The following is a 20432-nucleotide window of genomic DNA, read 5'->3' as shown; positions in this document are numbered from 1 at the left end:
CAGACCTTCATGTGTTGTTCAGTTTATTTGTGTGTGTTAATGTACATGTTCTATATAAATGTGTTGATGTGCTTTCATTACGTAATACATAGTCCAAAACGTATTGTGCTGATCATGGTTTTGAATCCATCAGAGTTTTGCAGTTTTAAAAACCTTGGTTTCCTATTCTGCTTCTGTATATTGCACTTCTATGTACCACTGCATATTTCTTGATTTGATGGTAACTTTTTGTGTGAACTTTCTATCACATGTAAGTTGTGTGAACACTTGCTTTGCTTGGAAATGCGCTTCTCTGAACTTCCAACCAAAGTGTTTTGCATGTTTGTGTAATTGTTTACTCTCAGTTAGTGTAATGTAGTTTCATCACATGTTGTGTGACTGTCACTTGCGTTAGTCAGCATTTGGCAACGTATTTTGCTGACTGGCAAAAGGCTAACACAATTATGAGTTGCTGTAGGGAATGTAATTGTTGAGCAACTAAATAGTTGTGGGTTTGTGGCTATGAAATCACCCCAAACTCATGTGGCACTGATGTGGGTTCAATCTGTCTCCTTTTCTCGTCAAACTAATTTCGCGAGGTGTCTTCATTGCGCATTTTCAGAATGTGGCAGTACATCTAGGAAGTACAGACCATCCTGTCCATTCTAGATAGTCCATCCAGCACTGCGACGGCACATCACTGATGATTTTGATACAGTGAGATTGTTTTCGAGCCTGTAGATAATGAAAGGGGTTGTATGAAGAATTTGATACGATGGAAGCCGTAGCCAGGATTTAAATTTTAATGTAAATGAATGATGTAGGAAACAAAGTGGACTTATTTGTTTGTCCCTACAATATCCATTACATTTGAATAAGTAAACAGGAACTTGCTGCTTTTGTTTGTCCTGTTGAGCAACACTGTTTTTGCATAGAGCTCTTTAAGGAAGGAAAAAAAAGATGTTTTACGAACGAGTTTTGTCTAACTAATATATTTTTGATGAAGAAAAAGACTTCAGTTGTATGAATGTATTTTTTGTTTGTTTGATTGATTCATTTGATTGAATTTGAACTTGTTTTTTTTAACCAGAGATCTAATACCTCATGGGCTTGTCGTGTTACTGTCTCTTTAAATCCTGTCTATTATGGGACCGGTCATATTTCCTTTTAACCAATGGGGGGCCGGTGTCTCTCCTGTCCCGTGTTGCTATTGGCTTTTACCGATGTCACACAAATCATACGGGGTAGAAACCCCATTGGGGGAAAAAAAGAAATGTTTCTATTTTAGTCGAGCAGGCTGCCAGGCTTCATACCAACTCCGTCTTCTTGTCTCGGGGCTGAACGAGGGAACTTAAAGGATCTGTAATGTGACTGCCCGCCTTCAAACCTCGCCCAGAAAGCAAGACATGTATTCTAGGAGGGTGAAAGAGCAACGGCTGACCCCCAAGTACACCTGTGTATGTTCCCTGTGCATTGTTTCTGTTGTCAGTCTTTGCAGATGTATGAACGTTGTTCTTGTGTGTTCTCTTGTTGTTAGCAAGCCGTGCTAACTCGCTAGCGAAGCTAACTAGCCCGCTAGCCCATTAGCCGATATGGTCTAGGTCAGTAACTGATGTTAAACAAAGTGGCCGCTGTGTAACCACTATTTATCAGTCAGGAAAGTGCTGTCTCTTGGTACCGTGTGATACGATGTGTGCGCTTCTGTGTGCTGTCTGAAAGTTTACTGTTGCTAGGCGCCAGTTAAGAGATGAAAGCTCCGTTTTCATTCATCAGTTTACTTAAACCTCAGAAAACATGCACGATGTTGTTTAGTTTTTACCAGTTAGCATGATTACGTTTATTTTTCAAGTTTATATAGCTCGTAAAGTGACATTTTAATTAGTCACGTCTGCTGTGTGACACCGTAATTAATTCACCAGTCACTTCCAAAATGCTGACCTTTTTCATGACATTGATCTCGCCAGATAAAAGGCATTTGATGCACATTCAAAAAGTCTGTCGACTGCTGCTTGGTCAACGTTCATCTTCATCAGGGGACTAAAGCACGGAAGTTCCTTGAGCTGCAGGTTAAGTGATGCACAGATGTGCGTTTCATTAGGGCTGTAGTTTACCTGTTCTGCTACATTACTGAGGCAGCTTGTTACCAAAACATGTATTTACACCAAAGGTAACAAGTTGAGGGCGAGATTGTCTCAGTTGTACAAGAATTAAAGGCAGCTTATGACGTCTTTTCCCAGACAGTTTGATATTCATTGGAATATTGTATGACTCGGTGAGTGTGTGGTATTGTGGCTGTGTTTGTTTATCTTGCACACAGGGCTTTAAATATCTTTCCTGCACCGAGACACAGTGGACTGTTTAAACGCCAACGTTTACTCGGCGTCAGAACAGAGGCGGCAGCTCTCAGTGGAGTTTGTAGCGGTGGGTGTAACGTTGTTGGAACGTATCCATGCTCATAGGTCATCGTGTTGGTCTGTCTGGGCTGCAGTTGTAGTTGTGGATTAGTATTCCTGACGAGGAGAGAGTGGGTTCATGTTCGTGGACGTGGCAGTGTTTGGGGTTGACTAGAAGAAAGACTGATTGTATTTCCATCCTTTGGTCTGAGTTAACTTTTAGTCTAACTGAGCAACTGGTGTTATTAAACATATTACACAAACATGCAAAACGATGGAGTGCTTTTAAGTGCCCCTTCTCTTAACAGTGGCCTTGAGCCTTTGTTAGAATTAGTGTCTTCACATTTTTTACATCTACGTTTGTATGTAGAGCAGTGTTAAGTTCACTAAAAATCGCACTACCTAGTGCACATAATGCTTCCCAAAACTCACCCTTTCCTTTCCCTGGCCGCCGATAGATCTGGCAGAGTTTTATGTTCCACCTGTTCCTGTCTTTATACTACCAGGTAGTGTCTCTGACGGAGTACCACCGTCGGATTGATGCACTAAACAGTGAAGATCTACGTTCGCTCTGCAAACGACTCCAGGTGCCCTGACTGCCCCCCCTTTCTCTGCCCAGCCCTGCAGCTGCTCGCACCAAGATGGTCTCCCATAGGCTCTAGCAGACTTCAGCTGATGTTGCATTCCAACCTCAAAAACACAGGCTTTGCATAACATTAATCTGTTGAGTAGGTTTCATGAGTGTTTGGCCTCACAAAACCTATTCAAAACTTGCTATACAAGATCAATTGGGAATGACTTCATTACAGAAAAATGTGTGACGAGGTTTTCATGTGACAGCAGCCTTATCTCAATATGTCAGGCTTTGCGTCTTAGACTCGTTTCAGGGTGTTTTCAGTGCCTCAACCCACTAGATCTGATAGGATCAATATGTCGATCATATATAGGCCCCACAGAAATGGGTATGGTCTTTTATGCACACGTGCGATGGTGTGTTGGTAAGGGGGTGGAAGTAAGACTCCCTTGACAGGGGTGAGTGATGTCTTTTGAGTACAATGCAGGTAGGCCTCATTTGAATGAGGACTGAAACATGAGAGCATCCCAGCCACCAATGGTGGAGCGCTCCACAATCAGCCTCTGTTATCGAGAAAGATAAATAACCAAAACAGTCTGTTGGTCGGAGAAAATGTCAAACAGTGGAGTGCAAATTATTCATTGGGTTGATTTTCCCATTCACTTTGCAGTCTCCTCTCCCGTGTCTCTGCCCACTCCCCTAGTTCTGCCAAACCAATCCTACTCGTCTGGCCCCGAAGAATGGCAGGAAGATATTCAGCTGTCAGCAAATACTGCGTTTTATAAGTATATATATTGGCAGGAACGTTGTTAATTTTTAAATGTGATCTGTTGTTGCTCAGGTTAGGCAAGTTTATTCATGTTACCCCAGCCTTTATCCTAGAGCAGTTTACTAAAACCGTGTAGAGTTTTGTGGTTACTGCTTTAGATAGCTCACTATGTAGGAGTAGCCCGATATGATGCAATACTAAATTGTAGGTTTATGACAGATAGCTGTAATTGAACCCATCCAGTGTCGGTGTCTTTTGGAAGCTGAATGTTAAACCACTCCCTGTGAGTGTATATGCATGTCTGACATGTGCTTGTGCCTGTAGATCACCACCAAGGAAGAGGTGAACTCCAAGCAGGGCACGTCCATCAAGACAGAGCTGGAGCCAGAAACGTTCAAACCCAACCTCAGAGAATCCAGTGATCTCCTGGAGGCCGACCAGATAGAGAAGGTACAGACTGTTGCACAATAATAACATCATTTATGCAACTATGTGCATCTACATGCTAATCACAATTTAAAGGGTAAGGCAGGCAATCTTTTGTACTTTTCTTATGGCCAACAAAAAGCAGAAATTAATGGATCCAAAGCCTGATATATATCTCAATCCTGTGTGCCATAGAGCTACATTGTTGTTCGAAAGCTGTTCCTTTGAACAACTGTGGACAGGTGTTTGAAGTTAGCGTTTCACCATTTACTCTCAACACAGCTCGAGGCGGCCCGCATGGTTGAGCCAAGTCGAAGCTCGTCTCCTCATGGCTTGGTTTCCAACTGCTTGTGCTGAACCAACAAGAAAAAAACGAGCAGAGGGACCGATTAATTATTGGAGAGCGAACAGACAGTTTAAAGGCCCTTGCTCAATCCAGAGGAAATGGTGCAGCATACTGTAAAAAGAAAAAAGTCACTTTTAATTCCATGTTTTAGTCGGTGTGTGTGTTTTATCTGCCTGTTAAAATGACGCCTAAACTGCATTGCTCCTCCATCTCCCACATGAACCCCCGCCACTGTTAATCCTTCAGTCTGTCATTGGCAGCAGAGCAGCAGGCTCTCTCAGGGAGTGCCGGACCTCTCTTTAATGGCTCTGTGTGTTTGGAGCCCTGTTACTCTTCTTTAAACACCAGACGGTGTTAAAAGTTTACTGCAGATGTAATTTAACATTAGTGGCTGTGGCCTTTCTGTGTTTCATTTAATTTCTCTTCTTTTTTTCCCCATTCTTCCCCCCCAGCTTGCCAGGAATCTTCCACCGCGGACCATCGGGTACCCATGGACGCTGGCTTTTGGCACATCAAAGCATGGCATGAGCATTAAGAGTCTGTACAGAGCCATGCAGGGCCAGGACACCCCAGTGCTCATGGTTATTAAGGATAGCGATGGCCAGGTAAGCTGTGAATTCAACAGCATGTAAGTAGTGCACTGTAATATATTGGAACTGACTTAAAGCGTGAATCACTTGCTAGAAATTCTCCAATGTCAGAGTTGTGTCCTAATTGTCCAGTGGTCAGTTGTACTTGCGTTCTCTTTCTGCAGGTGTTTGGTGCGTTGGCGTCCGAGCCCTTTAAAGTCAGCGATGGCTTCTATGGCACAGGAGAGACCTTCCTCTTTTCCTTCAACCCAGAGTTCGAGGTACATAAGCTTGTGGATGTTGGTTTTATTTTGAATGTAAATTTGCCAAAAAGGCAAACCCAAATAGCTTCGACCGTTGTCATTGTAATCAACGTCCAAAATGCATTGGAATGCATTGCGTTGTCATTGCAGCGCTGTCTTGGTGCATTGAGGCCAAAAAGTTAAATGTTGGTCTTATCTGACCAGAGTACCTACTTCCACATTGTTGCTGTGTCTCCCACATGGCTTGTGGCAAATTTCTTATGGTTCACTTTCAACAACGGCTTTCTTCTTGCCACTCTTCCATAAAGGCCAGATTATTGGAGAACACGACTAATAGTTGTCCTGTGGACAGATTTTCCCGCCTCAGCTGTGGATCTTTGCAGCTCCTCCAGAGTTACCATGGACATCTTGGTCATCTTGGTGATTAATGTTCTCCTTGTCCGGCTTGTCAGTTTGGGTGGATGGTCTTGTCTTGGTAGGTTTGCGCTAGTGCCATATTATTTCCATTTTCTGATCATGGATTTTATGGTGCTTCGTGAGATGTTCAAAGCTTGGGATGTTTATCATCTAAACCCTGCTTCTTACTTCTCCGCAACTTTATCCCTGACCTGTTTGGTGAGCTCCTTGGTCTTCATGAAGTTGTTTGTTCAGTAATGCTCTCGAACAAACTCTGAGGCCTTCACAGAACAGGTGTTTTTATACTGAGATTAAATTGCAAACAACCCTATTTACTAATTATGTGACTTGCAAATGTGACTTGTGAAGGCAATTGGTCACACCTAATTTGTTAGGGGTGTCACAGTAGAATAAAACTTTTCAGATTTTTATTTGTAAATCATTTTGAAATCAATGTAATATTTCCCCCCACTTCCAAATGATGGACTATATTGTGTTTGTCCATTACATACAATCCCAATGAAATACATTTAAATCTGTGGCTGTACCATGACAAATGGGGACAAATGAATACTGTGTATAGTCTCGTGTGACCCATCGTGTAACGTGCGCTCTGTTTGTTCGCTTGTCACTCCCATGCTGTTCTCGATGCATGCGACACTCTGGTCCTCTAAGGGCTGTGATTAATATGTCTACATATCTTTATACATGGGCATTTAGTGTTCTGTGACTTGCATATGCTTTATACATTTACACTTAGTGGACTCAAGCCAGGGTTAGTGAGATGAATTGGCTGAAAGCAACACATTAACTGCGCCACTTTTCACCGGGATTGTCTTCATTTTTCTACAAACAAGAACTTGTAATTTGAAAAAGAGTGCACACTATATTATGTTGGCTATTTTCGCCGCTTTAAGACCGGGAACTGAAGTCATTGTATCCATCTATGCTCTCTTCAAAACCACCTGACTCCATTCATACAAACAATCCTTTTACCTCGCGTAACACTGGAGTTCCTGGTCTACTACTCGGTGGGTTTGTTTGTGTTGTTGTGTGACTTTGATGAATCTGAACTAACCCTTTGAATCACCAAAGTCACACACCTGCATATGTTCTGTTCCAAACAGGGTTGAAAACTTCTGGACATACAATGTCGGTATTTAACATGTCTTCTTATGTTTGCTATGTTGTGTCTTCGACAGGTGTACAAATGGACAGGGGACAACATGTTCTTCATGAAGGGCGATATGGACTCCTTAGCGTTTGGTGGAGGAAGGTGAGCCCAAGCTGCCTTTTTGATGCAGTCAGAAATCGGTTCTAGCAGCATATGTTTTAAATTGATCTAATGATGCAATATAGTTGAAAGTAGAGCAGCTAAATTGAATAATTATTTTTGAAGAGGCAGATAAGTTGTGTTAATTGCCCAAGACGGTTTAGTTCTGAAGAAAGATGCAACACAGAAGATCTGGAGAAAGCGTTTTTGGCCCCCCTGCTTATTTTGTTCTCATTTCCTTCAGCGGCGAGTTTGGCCTGTGGCTGGATGGAGACCTCTACCACGGCAGGAGTCACTCCTGTAAAACATTTGGGAACCCCATGCTCTCAAAAAAGGAGGATTTCTATGTTCAGGACATAGAGATCTGGGCGTTTGAGTAACCGAACAGTGCACCACAGGGAGAGAAAAAAACAAGTCCTGCAAAGGGCAAACCGAGGGGTCCTCCTCCTTTAGAACATTGGCAACGCCCCAAACCTAACTGCACATCACCAGGGCGCCCCGGGCCGGAAGCCAGCTATCGGATGCTTGTTGTGCGTTACTACTGCAGTTATTACGGAGCTTTTTTTCTTTGTGAAAAATTACCTTTGTGTGTATCTTGTTACAGCCTTGTGCAGCGTCTTTGCAGGGCAGGGGGAGGAGTGTGTAAAGCAGCGGTAATGATGGTTACGGATGGTGGGATGAGGAGGAAATTAGGGGGAATGGGCCATCAGGCCATGACGAGGAAGGGACTCCTCTTACCTGAGAGGAGGTGAAGATGACGGCGGCTGGAATTTGGGACCGCTGCCCCACTGGCCCGGATAGTGCATCTGAACTTCACAGAGCCTCAAGGAGTCCCCAGCACCTTTCTCAGACCCACCCTAGAACTTTGTTCATTCAGTAGGTTGTTACTCACTGTGCCGTCAGCCTCAGCGGGGAGAGATCAATTAGAGGGAAAGAAACGAGACAAAAGCCGAACACATTCCATTACTCTCGACGGTGATGGTTGAGTGTCACATTTACGTTGTGATTTATGGTGAAACACCGATATACGAAACCCATCAGCAGTAGGATTAGAGGACACTTGACTCAGAGAGGAGAGAATATTTGGTTGTCTTCTGAGGCTCAACTATAGAGTATTGTGTATTGTAGTCCTCCTGTTGTTCACAGTCATAGCACACCATCTGAAAGCACATAGCTATAATCAGATCACCCATCGTCGTAACGTTCTGTTCAGTGGGTGTACATGTGAGTCCAGCTAACACCGGCTCCTCTCGCAGGACGCTGGCTGTACTGTTTGTAGACAGTAACGTGTTGCAATAGATTTGTGGAATATGCAAATAACTGTCCTGTGACCTCAACTACCCGTGCGGGCCGCGGCACTTTTGCCGCCGCCTGTCGCTCTTTCAAGAGAGAAACTTGTAAAGCGTTTACGTCTTGATACACTATTGCTTTTCTGGGTATCAATCGAAAAGACCGAGACGTTGTTAACTGTTTTACATGCATATATGACAATTATATATTGGTATATATGATTATATATATATATATTGATATACATAATCATATATATTTTGCTATTAAGTGTGACAGTGATCTATTTGTGCTGATATTTCAGCTGTTACAATATAATGTATATTACCCTGTAAATTAATGTTCAAATAGTAGATTTGTTCTATATATATATATATATATATATATATATATATATATATATATATATATATATATATATATATATATATAATTATAAAGTGTGGATTGGTGGGTTGCTTCTAGCACTTTAATCTGGTGTGAAAGCGTCAAGGCCAGGTTATTATATTCTCTTAGCAGTAGCTGTACAGTACTTTTTTGTTTAGATCATTAAGATGTTAACTGTTAGTAGAAAGCTTGCTGCTACCAATATCAATAAGGCTCAGCCCTAACGCTCTGTGTGTCTAAAAAGTAGGATTACTCTGGTAGGAAAGGGGGGTGGAATGTGGTCCAACATGGCAGCAGGGCACGCTTTCTCTCCTCGTGCGGCTGTCAGGTGAGTCTCCACAGGTCCAGGTAGGTATTCGGGTGATGGGTGATGGATGCGTGCGCAGTACTTAACGCTCCCCAAGCTTTCTTCCCCCCTTTCTGGTCTTCCACACCAGTATTTGTGTCCTTGTGGAGCGTCACAAAGAATAATATGGATAAATCGTTCAATTATTTCACCAGAATACAATGTATCAGTGATGTATAAATAACAATAAAGGTGAATTAATTGTTGTAACCTGGAATCCGACTGAATTAGTAATGTTATTTATTTTTAAATATATGGTTTATGTTTAGTAGCGCTGAATTGAAACAATTCAAATAAAACATCAAAGTAATGCAAATGGAAAAGATCAATATATTTTCTAATGAATCACTAAACTGGTTACCTGGCCAATCGATTTAGTTTCATTCTTAAGTGACCCGCTGCTTATACATCTTTGAAATATTTAACTGGCCGCTCTCTTCAAGTTAAAGCAACAATAACACACGACTGTGAACTCTAAATGTTTAAGCAGGTAATGACTGGATCGTGGGATATAATGTGATAAGCAGACAAATAAGCAAATGCTCAAGCAAAAAGTTCATTTTAAGCGCCTCTGTAGCCGAGTGGTTGCAGCACATGCCATATAAACACGCCACGGCTTCAAGTCTGCCCAAGGGAGCTTTGCTGTGTATCATACCCAACATTTATATGCTGTCCTGTGTCCCACAAAGGCAAATAAATCTTGTTTTTTACATTTATACTGCACAATTTAAAGGCAAATTTGCCTAATTTATTTGTATTAGCATTTTGAAATGGATCCATTTATTAAAACCTGTTAACGTTCTGCCATCCCACGGGCGTCCTTTACTGTACATTCCATTGTACACTGTGCCTCTTATTTATAGTTCGGTACGAGTGCCATATGTTTCTGGAAACCTACGATTCTTGTGATTCCAGCTGTGCAAGCCGTTTCAAGATCAGACCACCACAGCAGCTACAAACAAGACTTTTGTCAGACAACAAACAAACAAACGATAGCAAAAGCCAGCAACTCACCGATGACGCCTCATATTGATCCATAACATTCCAACAACAACGCCGTTGTTACATCGTAAAGGTCCAATAAAAAAAATCCCATAAAAGATTTAGTCCAAAACACGTGATTACATCCATAAATATCCATGGACTGGTGTTGCATCATTTCATATCAGCTGGAAGATATGAAAGAATAACGTTTTGTTTTTAGAAAAAAGCAAGTTTGCATGAGAGCACAGCTACACACTCGGCACCAAAATGACCGTCAAAGCTCTAAGCTTTGTATTGGATCCCCACTTGAACCAATAAGAGCTTCATGTCCTGACTGACAGGCTACATTACCCAACCAGAAGCTACGTTGAAGTTCAGGCTCAGCCTCTATTTTCTTACGTGGCTCAAGCCTGTCACCTCATACAGCTCGGATGACAGCCAATGAAATTGCCTAAAAAACGAATACCAGGAAGTGGCAGTGGAGCTGATTCCAACAGCCTTCAACTTCACCAGAACATACAGCTGCTCACAGAGCCTCAGTTTGGCATTAAATTAGACCGAAAATGCATTTATACTTCATTTTCTGTCTCAGCAATACTGGTAGTAAATATGAATAGTACCTCTATAAATTTGCAAGACTATAAGCCTTTTTAATAGGTATATAGTATATATATCGTGAATATTTTCAGTCTCAAAATGGAAAAACATTTCATTCGAAAAACGTGTAAAATATTAATTTTCTGTGATATTGTTATCTGTTTTTTACTTAGACTAGAAAAGGCTTCAGGCTATGGTTCCATTGTGTTTTCCAGTCCATAAGTCCCATTTATAGTCATCTACAGGCATCTATTTGCAAAGAAATGTTCAGGCGGAAATAAAAACCTTATACTTTAGTGTGTTCAAACTCATATAACTCAGTGTCAGCAGCACTTAAAGTGATTATGACTATTGAGGGGAAACAGCTTCAGAGTGTTACCTTTCAAAAGAGACCAAGACCATGCATTTACTCCGAATAGTTCAAGTAAAGCTTGCAATTTACTTTGGGTATACCTGGATAGACGTTTTTCGTCAAATTTTACAGGAATGCTAAGAGGTTGACTAATCGCTCACTGAAATAGCCTTTATTTATTCCAGTGGCAAACTCCAGGTTCCACACATCCTGCAACACAGTAGGTTTAGAAAATGATTTTGTCTCCGGCATTAGAATGGAGCTCAGCTACTTTATAACTGAACACTGTCTGATGTTTAGATGCAGGAATCTGAGAAATAAACTATGGTCTGTATCTCTTTTGCCAATTCTTAAAACCAGGACACCACAGACAGTCAAACAACATAAACATGGCCAGTTTGGTCACTGAGAGTCTTTGTATGTTTTGTGTATCTGAGGAAGATCATATGTTACTTACGTGACCTTGAAAGAAGCTTGATTTTTCCAAATAGAAATGTACAGTACCACTCAACGTGGGTCTTTGTTCTTTTAATACATTAGTTGAGAACGTGTGTTCTTTAACTAATGTTGAAGAACACACGTTCTTTATACACCCTGTATAAAAGGTGAATTGAAATGACAATAATAGCAATCTAAGTCTTGATGTCTAGTATTTTTTTTTTTTTGGGGGGGGGATTGTCATTTTACCACCAGATGGTAAAACAAGTACTTTTAAGGCCTTGATTTTTATATATATATATATATATATATATATATATATATATATATATATATATATATTTTCACCATGCTCTGATCCGTGGCCGACCGTTACATGCATTCCAATGCTAAAGCACAGCAGAGGAACGCAATCCAAGGCAGAGCCTCCATTCAAACAGAAATCCTCCATCTGTGAGTGAGCGCCATCTAACGGTCACTTTTGTGAACACTTACAGTAGTCCACGGTACTAATAACTGGTATATAATAGTCTATTGTCAGATATTTTATCAGCAACAACTACTGTAATAAAACAGGAAAAGTAGGAGACACTTCTTGTCTGTCATGTATGATATATTTAACGGCCCATCGAGCCAAATGCAGGCTCATGTAAACGCAACAGTGGTGAATTACATGTCGGCACTTCCTCGTCTGTTTCAGCTCGGGACAAACACCGCCTGAGCATCATCGGCTGACTTAGTCCTGATATGAGCGTCGTTCCTTCCATCTCAGGTCCCTGTCAAACCCAAACTTCCCCCAGGCATGCTGCGCCAGCTCTGTAATGATATCCAGCAGGACTGAAATAGTGCAGGGATCATTCTGGAGTTCTGGGATGAATATTTCATTTTCTTGTCAGCTGCACTGTCAGCAGTGTAGAAACCAAAACATATATATATATATATATATATATATATATAGGGACGGTATCAGGAAGGCAAGAAGTGACTTTAGTTACTGTAAGAATGTGTGTGATTTAAACAAATAAAGTGAAGCAGATATTTTCCTCAACACAAGGCTGAAAATATCCTGGATTTTTGTATGACGTAAGAGAATATTTCAGAAGGCTTTCTGTTTTATAACATCCCATCATCAGTGCTTTTAGATAAAAAAATTATTAATTCTTGTAATACCATCATTACATGAGGATTCCCGTATTAAATACAGCAAAAAGTAGCTCAGCAGGAAAATATACAGCAGTGGCTCTATTGCAAAATCATTATTATTAAATTGCCATGTTCCACACAGCAGTTCTGTTGAGCAGGAGTAATTCCACAATATTAAATGTCCATGAAAAACAGGGCTACATCAAGGCATTATTGAATAATATGTCCCAATTGAAAGAAGACATTAAGTAGGACATTAAGACTATGCCGTCTTCAGGAAGGTATTGGCACATTGTGGAAAATCCACTAAAACGAACGCTGAGTTTGGTCCTTCTGTGTGCAGGTGTAGATACGCTTCAGTACACCAGGTACTTGAGCTCAGAGTAGATGAGTGGAAACATGACTGTGCAGGCTCGGTACAGGATGGCTCCACTCTTGAACAAAGCCCGAGGTTTGGTGCACCAAGACTCTGACTTGAAGTTGACGTAAATCGCGTACATTGCCACGGCGAAGAAGTGCCCAATAAGGGTCATGGGTTTGGGGGTCAACCTGGTAAAGATCACAATGTCATTAAGTCATTTGCATTCGTTCTTATATTTAAAAGGAATAATCTTTACATTTTGGGAAATACAAGATCGATACCACTCATGTCTGTACGAGGAATATGTAGGCTGCCAGCAACCGACTAGCTTAGCACCAAAAGGCAGCACTTACTGCTCACTGATGCTCGGCTCCGCTAGCCCATGTCGACGTGTCCTTGGGCAAGACACTTAACCCCAAAATTGCTCCCACAGCTGTGCCTACGGTGTGTGAATGTTAGTTAGTCCTGGTGGGCAGGTGGCTCCTCCCATCAGTGTGTGAAGCGTCTTTGAGTGCTTAGTAAAGCGCTACATAAAATTAAAGTATTATTATGAATGGATGAATGATGTCGTGTAGTGTTAAAAGCGATTTGAGTGGTCGGAAGGCTAGAAAAGCGCTATACAAGTACAGGTCCATTTACCATTCTTGGAGCCTTGATGATTGACATCAAGGCTCTAGGTTGCCATTGAAAAAGAAACAGCCAAGCTCATCAGGTATCCATTTTGAATGTTAAAGTAAGCCAGTGTGCTTTAGTTTTACGTTAAGGGTGCAGAGACACGAGTGTGGTATCAATCTTCTCATCTCACACTCAAAGTAAGCAGAGCAAAAAGCTTTTTTTCCCAAAATGACAAACTATTCCCTTAACCTTAAGACTGGATTCCATCATGCCATGTTGGAAAATTCTGTCTATCCTGTTATTGTGGAAGGTAATGTATGCTTACACTGAGAGGAGTCCAATAGGCCCAGCGATGCACTCTCCACCAAGCTGGAAGTACTGGAAGCAGGCTTTTCTCAGCTCATGAAGAGAGTCTGGTCAACACAAAACAGGCACATGATGAGACTCAAAATGACCATGAAGTGCTGTTTAAAATAATAGCAGATTTGGACTTTTGTAATGACAAAATAATAACCATTTCTAATCCACAGGCAGATACTTACTGTCTGTGGCTGCAAACAGCTCATACAGGGCTTGAGCCAACACATTCACCACGAAAGAATGTGATGACTTGCGTTCCCAGTGGAATTTTTTCTTTGCCTGTTGAGAAGAAAACAAATCTGTGTAATATTGCAGTTGCTCACCTACAGCAGAGGGAATAACAGGACAAGGCAAATGGGATGTGGTGAGGCTCCAAATATAGCTTATACTTGCTGTTATACACGTACACAGGCCTTATTGTTGTCATATGTAATACATTCATGAGGATTATAGGGAAACGGTGAGTTGTTGGAGTGAAAAAGGTTAAGTCTAGTCGATCGTTCACCTGCAGCATAGCCCTGTCGTCGTATAGATCCGGGATGTTTTCGAGCAGACTCCTCCAGATGCGAACGTCATTGAGAGCAACACTCATCCCTCCACCCGTCAAAGGATGCCTCATGTTGTAAGCATCACCCAGGAGAAGCACGCCTGCAAACACACTGATGTTTGTCTCTCATACAAAATACACCAGTTGTGGTCAAGTCCCCCCCTGAGTAGTAATAAAAGTCCTCCAATCAGTGCCAAACTCAATGAGCAAGATGACATCTAGGATGGCTTGTAGTGTTTCTCTGTGCTTTTATTTCTGTGTGTTTAAGAGTGTCATTGCTCATAATGCCCACAAAGCTCACTAGTGTTACAGCTTCAGTCCAACACCCCTAGTCCCACATACAATCAGTGTAATAAAGGAGCAGTTCGGCATTTTGGAGAGTACACGCTTATTCACTTTCTAGGAGTTAAATCAGAAGGTCGATGCCACTCTCATCGGCGCTGCATTTGAAGCTACTGTCGGCGGCTAGTCGAGGGTAACAAAATCTGCCACATTATACCTTCTATGACGGCATAAGAGGGTTATGTCGTAGACGTAGACTATTTCTTGGATGGGCACAGTCACTTGGGTTTTCCACTCCCAGTGATGACAAGCTTCAAAAGTTCTGGTAGGCTGCATGTGTTGCCTTTGGACAGAGCCAACTTAGCGGTTTCCAGTCTGTGTGCTATGCTAAGCTAACTGCCGTCTTCATAGCATAGCTTAATTTAGCATAGCATAGCCTGCCTCTACCCTCACATCTAAAGTTCACTAATTAACACATTGTAGCCTACTTTAGTTAGTTACTTTAGTTATAGCCAACCGTCGTTTAGCTTAGCTTAGCATAACAAATGCTGTCCGAAGGTATTTAGTTGTTTAATCCTAAAAACAAAAGTCATTGTCATTGTCAAACAAATAGAATACCTTTGGTCAGAGACAGGATAGCTGTTTCTATTCTTTATGCAAAGCTAAGCTAAACAGCTGCTAGCCATAGCTTCATATTTACAGCACAGATAGGTGAATTGTACTTCCCATCAGCAAGAAAGCTAATAAGACTATTTAGCAAAAGGACTATTCTGTTAAATCTATGTATTGCTTTATCAGGTAAAACAAAAAACATGTATTTTTTTAATGGATCCATAAAACATAGCACTACTTACTTTTGGAGAAATAAATAAAGAATGCTTTTACAGCATTTTATTAAACGCGGACTAATTGCAAAATAGTGATAACCAGGAAAGAACTTTAATTTGTTTCATCATACAGTAATGACCAAAGTGGTGCACTGCTTTGGAAGACATGCATCGTACTATTAACACGCTGAAATCGTTCACTAGATTCCCCCTGGCCGTTTGTAACAGCACTTTCGTACCTGACTTGTTGACCGGGGAGGGAGGCAGGAAGCTGGCGGGCATGGACCTGAGTCGATCGTTCTGTAGCGCCCCCATGAAGGGCTCCTTTAAATGCTCTGAGGGAAACGGGGGAAGAGAGAGAGCAGGCTGTAGATCACTCAGATTGCCCTGTGCATGAAAACTCAAAGGTGCACGCTGGGCACATGCACAATGAAAAAGCCTTTTCTTTTGGTGTCTGAATGTACGTTTATTAATGCATCAGTGTGACTGACTTCACCATTTCAGCAGGACCTCTGTCAAGGTCACCAGAGCTGATGCTTTGATATAGCGGCTTTGATATTTCAGCTGAATAGCAGAGCACGCCGTGAATGTCAAATCTGTAGCCCCTTTGGCCGCACACACATCGGCACAGGCAGCAGTCTGGATATGTTCCCACCTACCAGGACGTCTGGCATCACTGGCAGTATTAGAAGCTTTCATCATTTATGAAGGTCAAAGAACATATTTCATTCAAAATAACAACGTAAGTTAAAATAAAACCTCAGAGACATTTTCTAAATGTATCTCATGTGTCTTTTACCTGGCAGCTGAGGGTAAATCTTCTCCGCCATGTACTCTGAGAGGTTGCGAGGCATCTCCCCCCTGATGTCCACAAGCACTCTGGTGTCTGAGGAGGAGATCTGGTAGATGAGCACCGGGCTCGGGTTGGCCAGCACCAGCTCGGCATGGTTGGCTTTAAACTGGGGACAGTCCTGTGGGATGAGCACAGTGAGCCGCTGTGATCCACTGGATTGCAAACCTTTTGTTTGAATCAATACTTTGAGACTTTTTATTTCACTTGAGGCAGCATTTTTCAACCGAAGGTTCGTTTGTTTGGTTTACACACAGTAGTGAGTCAATCACATATTCCATTTTAAATGGCGTGTAACGTTCCAATGCTAGTAGGTATTTATCGTCAAAAGTATCAAATAATTGAATAGTTAAAGGTTGCAACTCGGGATTATTCTCATTACTGATTTATCTGCTCATTATTCTCTAAATGAATTGATAATTAATTGTGTATATAAAATATCTCAATATGGTAAAACAATGGAATGATGATTCACATTTGAGAAGCTGGGACCAGACTATTTGACTATTTAAAGGCATTCCAATTCAGACATTGCAGTGGGGTGATATTTACCTTCATGAGGCATCCAACAAAGTGAGAGGAGGTGTGAGCTTTCCCAGAAACCAGACTCTTTCTGAATTTAGAGAAACAGCCGTCAGCCACAACAGTCAGCGGTGCATGGATTTCCTACAGGACACAGGTTCACAGTCATCGTACGCGGTTTCTTTTCATGAGGTGAGGAGGAGGAACACACGGTTCTACACGCGCAGCAGAGCTCTGTCTTCTCACCTTGATGTCTCCAGTTTCTTTATCCTTGTACTGCACTCCGGTTACACAGCCGTCCTCTTCCTGCAGACTGGTCACGGTGCCTTCTACGAATGTGACACTAAGGGGCGCAATTACGCAGTTAGGGACGTCGCCTCCACAAGCTCGAGTAGCCTGGGCAACATGACAGGAGAAAGCTACTGGAACAAGATGAATGCCTATTCGAAATATGGTTTTATTGAGTTTTATTGTAAAGCGAGAGCGTTTTAGACCATTTCAGTAAACTCAGTCTCTCATCTTAAAACGTAGTGTTAAGAGTCCTGATAATTGTGTAAATAGTCCTCTACATGAACATAAAATATAATACATTTATAATTTCATTAATGTCCTGTAGAACATGAAAGTTCTACAGGATTTTGGCTTAACAGTGCAGAATAAATTAGCAACATGTGAACAACAGATTTTTAATTATACCCCTGTTCCCTTCAACCCTCAGTGCTGTCAAAAACAATGCCATCCAATTAGCTAGTTGGCATATGGACTCGTCGTGTGTGTGTGTGTGTGTGTGTGTGTGTGTGTGTGTGTGTGTGTGTGTGTGTGTGTGTGTGTGTGTGTGTGAGTGTGAGTGTGAGAGAGAGACTATACTCACTTTGGCTGAGCCAGGGCGGTTCTCCTCAGGCCCATGATGAATCGACCGTGATGGAAAGCGCGTCCACACTCGGGTCTGTCCTCCCCCTGCGGATAAGGGATCTCCACCTCTGTGCTGCTCTCCATGTCGTGGATCACATAGCCGCTCACCAGATGGGCATCCAGACCCTCCACTGAACCTGAGGGCAACACACACACACACACACACACACACACACACACACACACACACACACACACACACACACACACACACACACACACACACACACACAGAGAGGTTACTTTCACAACACAAAGTCATCACACTTATCACCAAACACTTATCTGGTACCATTCCATCAAATAGAATTATTCTAGATGTATTTTACTTTGTTTAATACACATTTTCACATATTTGCTACCTTTAGAAACTTTACTTTTTACATTTTACCTGCAAGAATGGACAGTTTGAAAAGGGGAAACTGCATAAATATTACAGAAAATAACTAAATATATAAAAGGAATATTAATGTTGTATTGCAGGAGTTTAAAAAAATAAATAATTATAGAGTACGATGTAGTCCCTATGAGCATTTAGGGAAAGATTCAAGGAATTCCTCATGAAGAAGGATTGCGTAGAGATTCTGCTGATCGTAAAAATTGTTTTAGGCACATATCATCAAACCACTTATATATACAATTTACAGCGATGTAGTCCAAACGGCAAGTGTATGTATAAATAAGTAGAGTTATAGGGAAGAAACCACTGAATTAGAAACTTCAAATCATATTGAATCAAACATTTCATATTTAGGACTAAATAACCAGCAAGATCAGAAATAATTATTTCCTTTTAGAGTTTCACACTCGTCTGATCTGCTCCATCAGGACTGCGCGCAGATCTGTCGACATAATCAAACAACCGGCACCAGATTCTGATTCAAACGTTGCTCACTCTGATTGGTGCGCGATAATATGTGACATCACCTTGTCGAACTGAGCCCCCCAAAATACAGAAAGCAAAAGATAAACTTGTGTGTTCATGTAGTTGTAGTGTGTAGAAGCCATTACACTGGTTTGTGTTTTACTTATTTGTTTAATTTGATTATGATGACGAGGTCAGGGGGCGTTCCCACTATATGTACGTCACCTGAGTACAGCCAGGTGTGTTTTGCTAGAGAGCGGAAGGGCAAAATATTTTCAACCGCATTCAACGCATTTTGAGACAAAGTGGGTTTTCTGTTTAAGATGAGTTTCATTTATTTTTCTGTTGCTGGTATGGAATAAAAGAAAGTTTTGAAGTGACACTACGAGAGAATGCGTGTTAATGTACCGACCGCTCCTACATAGTGTGTGTGTTCATTGCTCATCGTAAGAAGTTGTTTGGGAAAATATGTTCCCCTTATAAATATATATATATATATATATATAAATTAAAAAAAAAAAAATATATATATATATATATATATATATATATATATATATATATATATATATATATATATATATATATATATATATATATATATCTTCCATCACTGACCTTCCAGTCCGAGCTCCTTGAGCGCCCTGAATCCTCCCGGCTGCAGCAGCTCCCCCACTATCCTGTCCGGCTCTTTCAGGTCCCGCTCCACCACCGTCACCTTCCTCCCGTCCTGGGCGAGGACGGCCGCCAAGGCAGAGCCCAGGACCCCCGCCCCAACGATCACCACATCTGGCTCCGGGGCCACCGAGGAGCCACCGGCTGAGGCGGAGAGCTCTGCATCTACTCTCTTCCTTGTTCTCCGGCTCTGGAAACAAACGGAGGGGAGAGTCTGGTTACACACACAGGGTATGAAGTCCAAACTGAACTGTATATACTAATGTAAATGTGTTATACTTCATCCAATAACCTACGTCTCTCTGATTTCAGTTGTAGTCTTTGGATATAAAATATATATAAAACGTTAAAGCACTTTACTTCAGAAGTGCTAGAATACAAATTGAGAATAAAAAAGTCATGAATTCAATCCAGGGATTAAGATCCTACATTTGATATGAATTACTTCAGTTAAATGGGGGAAACAGGAATACGTAGTCTCTCTTATGTATTGGTCTTCGTCTTCCTTTGTTCACATTATGAGGCAAACATGTAGCCAAACGAGTTGTCTTACCTTTTTACAGCTGCTCTCCGGCTCCTGGCTCCTCTGTGCTGAGGTTTGGGGGATTACATAGTTGATGACAGGTACAAAGGACAAGAGGCTCAGGGGCAAATGCAATACCTGAGAGACTATGAGCTTCTGCACATGAAAATACCTGACATGTGATAGCAGCAGGCCGACTGTCAGACATAAAGCTGCAGCCATTACAAGCTCTTTGTGAGCGTAAGTCAAGACTGTGTTGGATTTTTTGTAAAGGTATGTGAAGCTTGCTATTCCCAGGAAGGTCCACATCTTTTTGGATTTAAAAAAAAAAAGAAATACAAAAAAATTAGATAATAAAAGCACTAGTGCTGATAACCCGTTTTTGTTTTTACGTTGACAGAAAATTACCACGCAGTTAATAATTCCTCTTCATGGTGTTTCTCAGGTGCTCCAAAAAAAGGAAGTCAGGCAACCCAAAACAAAAAGGTTACCTATCCCTTGTAACTCATGGGAACTTGCTCACAGACAGTCGGAGGGATGCTGCTGAATATTTTATGATAATGAGAAA

The 20432-nt window shown here is 41.5% G+C and overlaps 2 protein-coding genes across 3 annotated transcripts in view; one reads left to right on the top strand and one right to left on the bottom strand.

Moving 5' to 3' along the window:
• oxr1a (oxidation resistance 1a) overlaps positions 1-8626 on the top strand; it is a 78033-nt gene extending 69407 nt beyond the window's left edge. For both annotated transcript variants that reach the window (XM_079227696.1, XM_079227695.1), the window contains exons 10-15: positions 2879-2959; positions 4040-4165; positions 4940-5092; positions 5242-5337; positions 6918-6991; positions 7233-8626. In XM_079227696.1, the coding sequence (XP_079083822.1) occupies positions 2879-2959; positions 4040-4165; positions 4940-5092; positions 5242-5337; positions 6918-6991; positions 7233-7368 (666 nt within the window). In that variant the 3' untranslated portion in view covers positions 7369-8626. The remainder of the gene's footprint in view (positions 1-2878; positions 2960-4039; positions 4166-4939; positions 5093-5241; positions 5338-6917; positions 6992-7232) is intronic.
• A 3361-nt stretch (positions 8627-11987) lies between these two features.
• sqlea (squalene epoxidase a) lies at positions 11988-20173 on the bottom strand (the record flags this gene model as incomplete). The annotated part of the gene is made up of 11 exons (XM_079227784.1): positions 11988-13074; positions 13827-13914; positions 14044-14140; positions 14367-14509; positions 15757-15852; positions 16317-16488; positions 16920-17033; positions 17136-17232; positions 17761-17938; positions 19285-19531; positions 19895-20173. The coding sequence occupies 11 exons, from the start codon at positions 20171-20173 to the stop codon at positions 12882-12884; spliced, it is 1704 nt and encodes a 567-aa protein (XP_079083910.1). The 3' UTR covers positions 11988-12881.
• Positions 20174-20432: the final 259 nt, after the last annotated feature.

The sequence above is a fragment of the Taurulus bubalis genome (assembly GCF_910589615.1).
Source record: "Taurulus bubalis genome assembly, chromosome: 12".
NCBI lineage: Eukaryota > Metazoa > Chordata > Actinopteri > Perciformes > Cottidae > Taurulus > Taurulus bubalis.
This window is presented reverse-complemented; position numbering and strand designations above follow the sequence as displayed.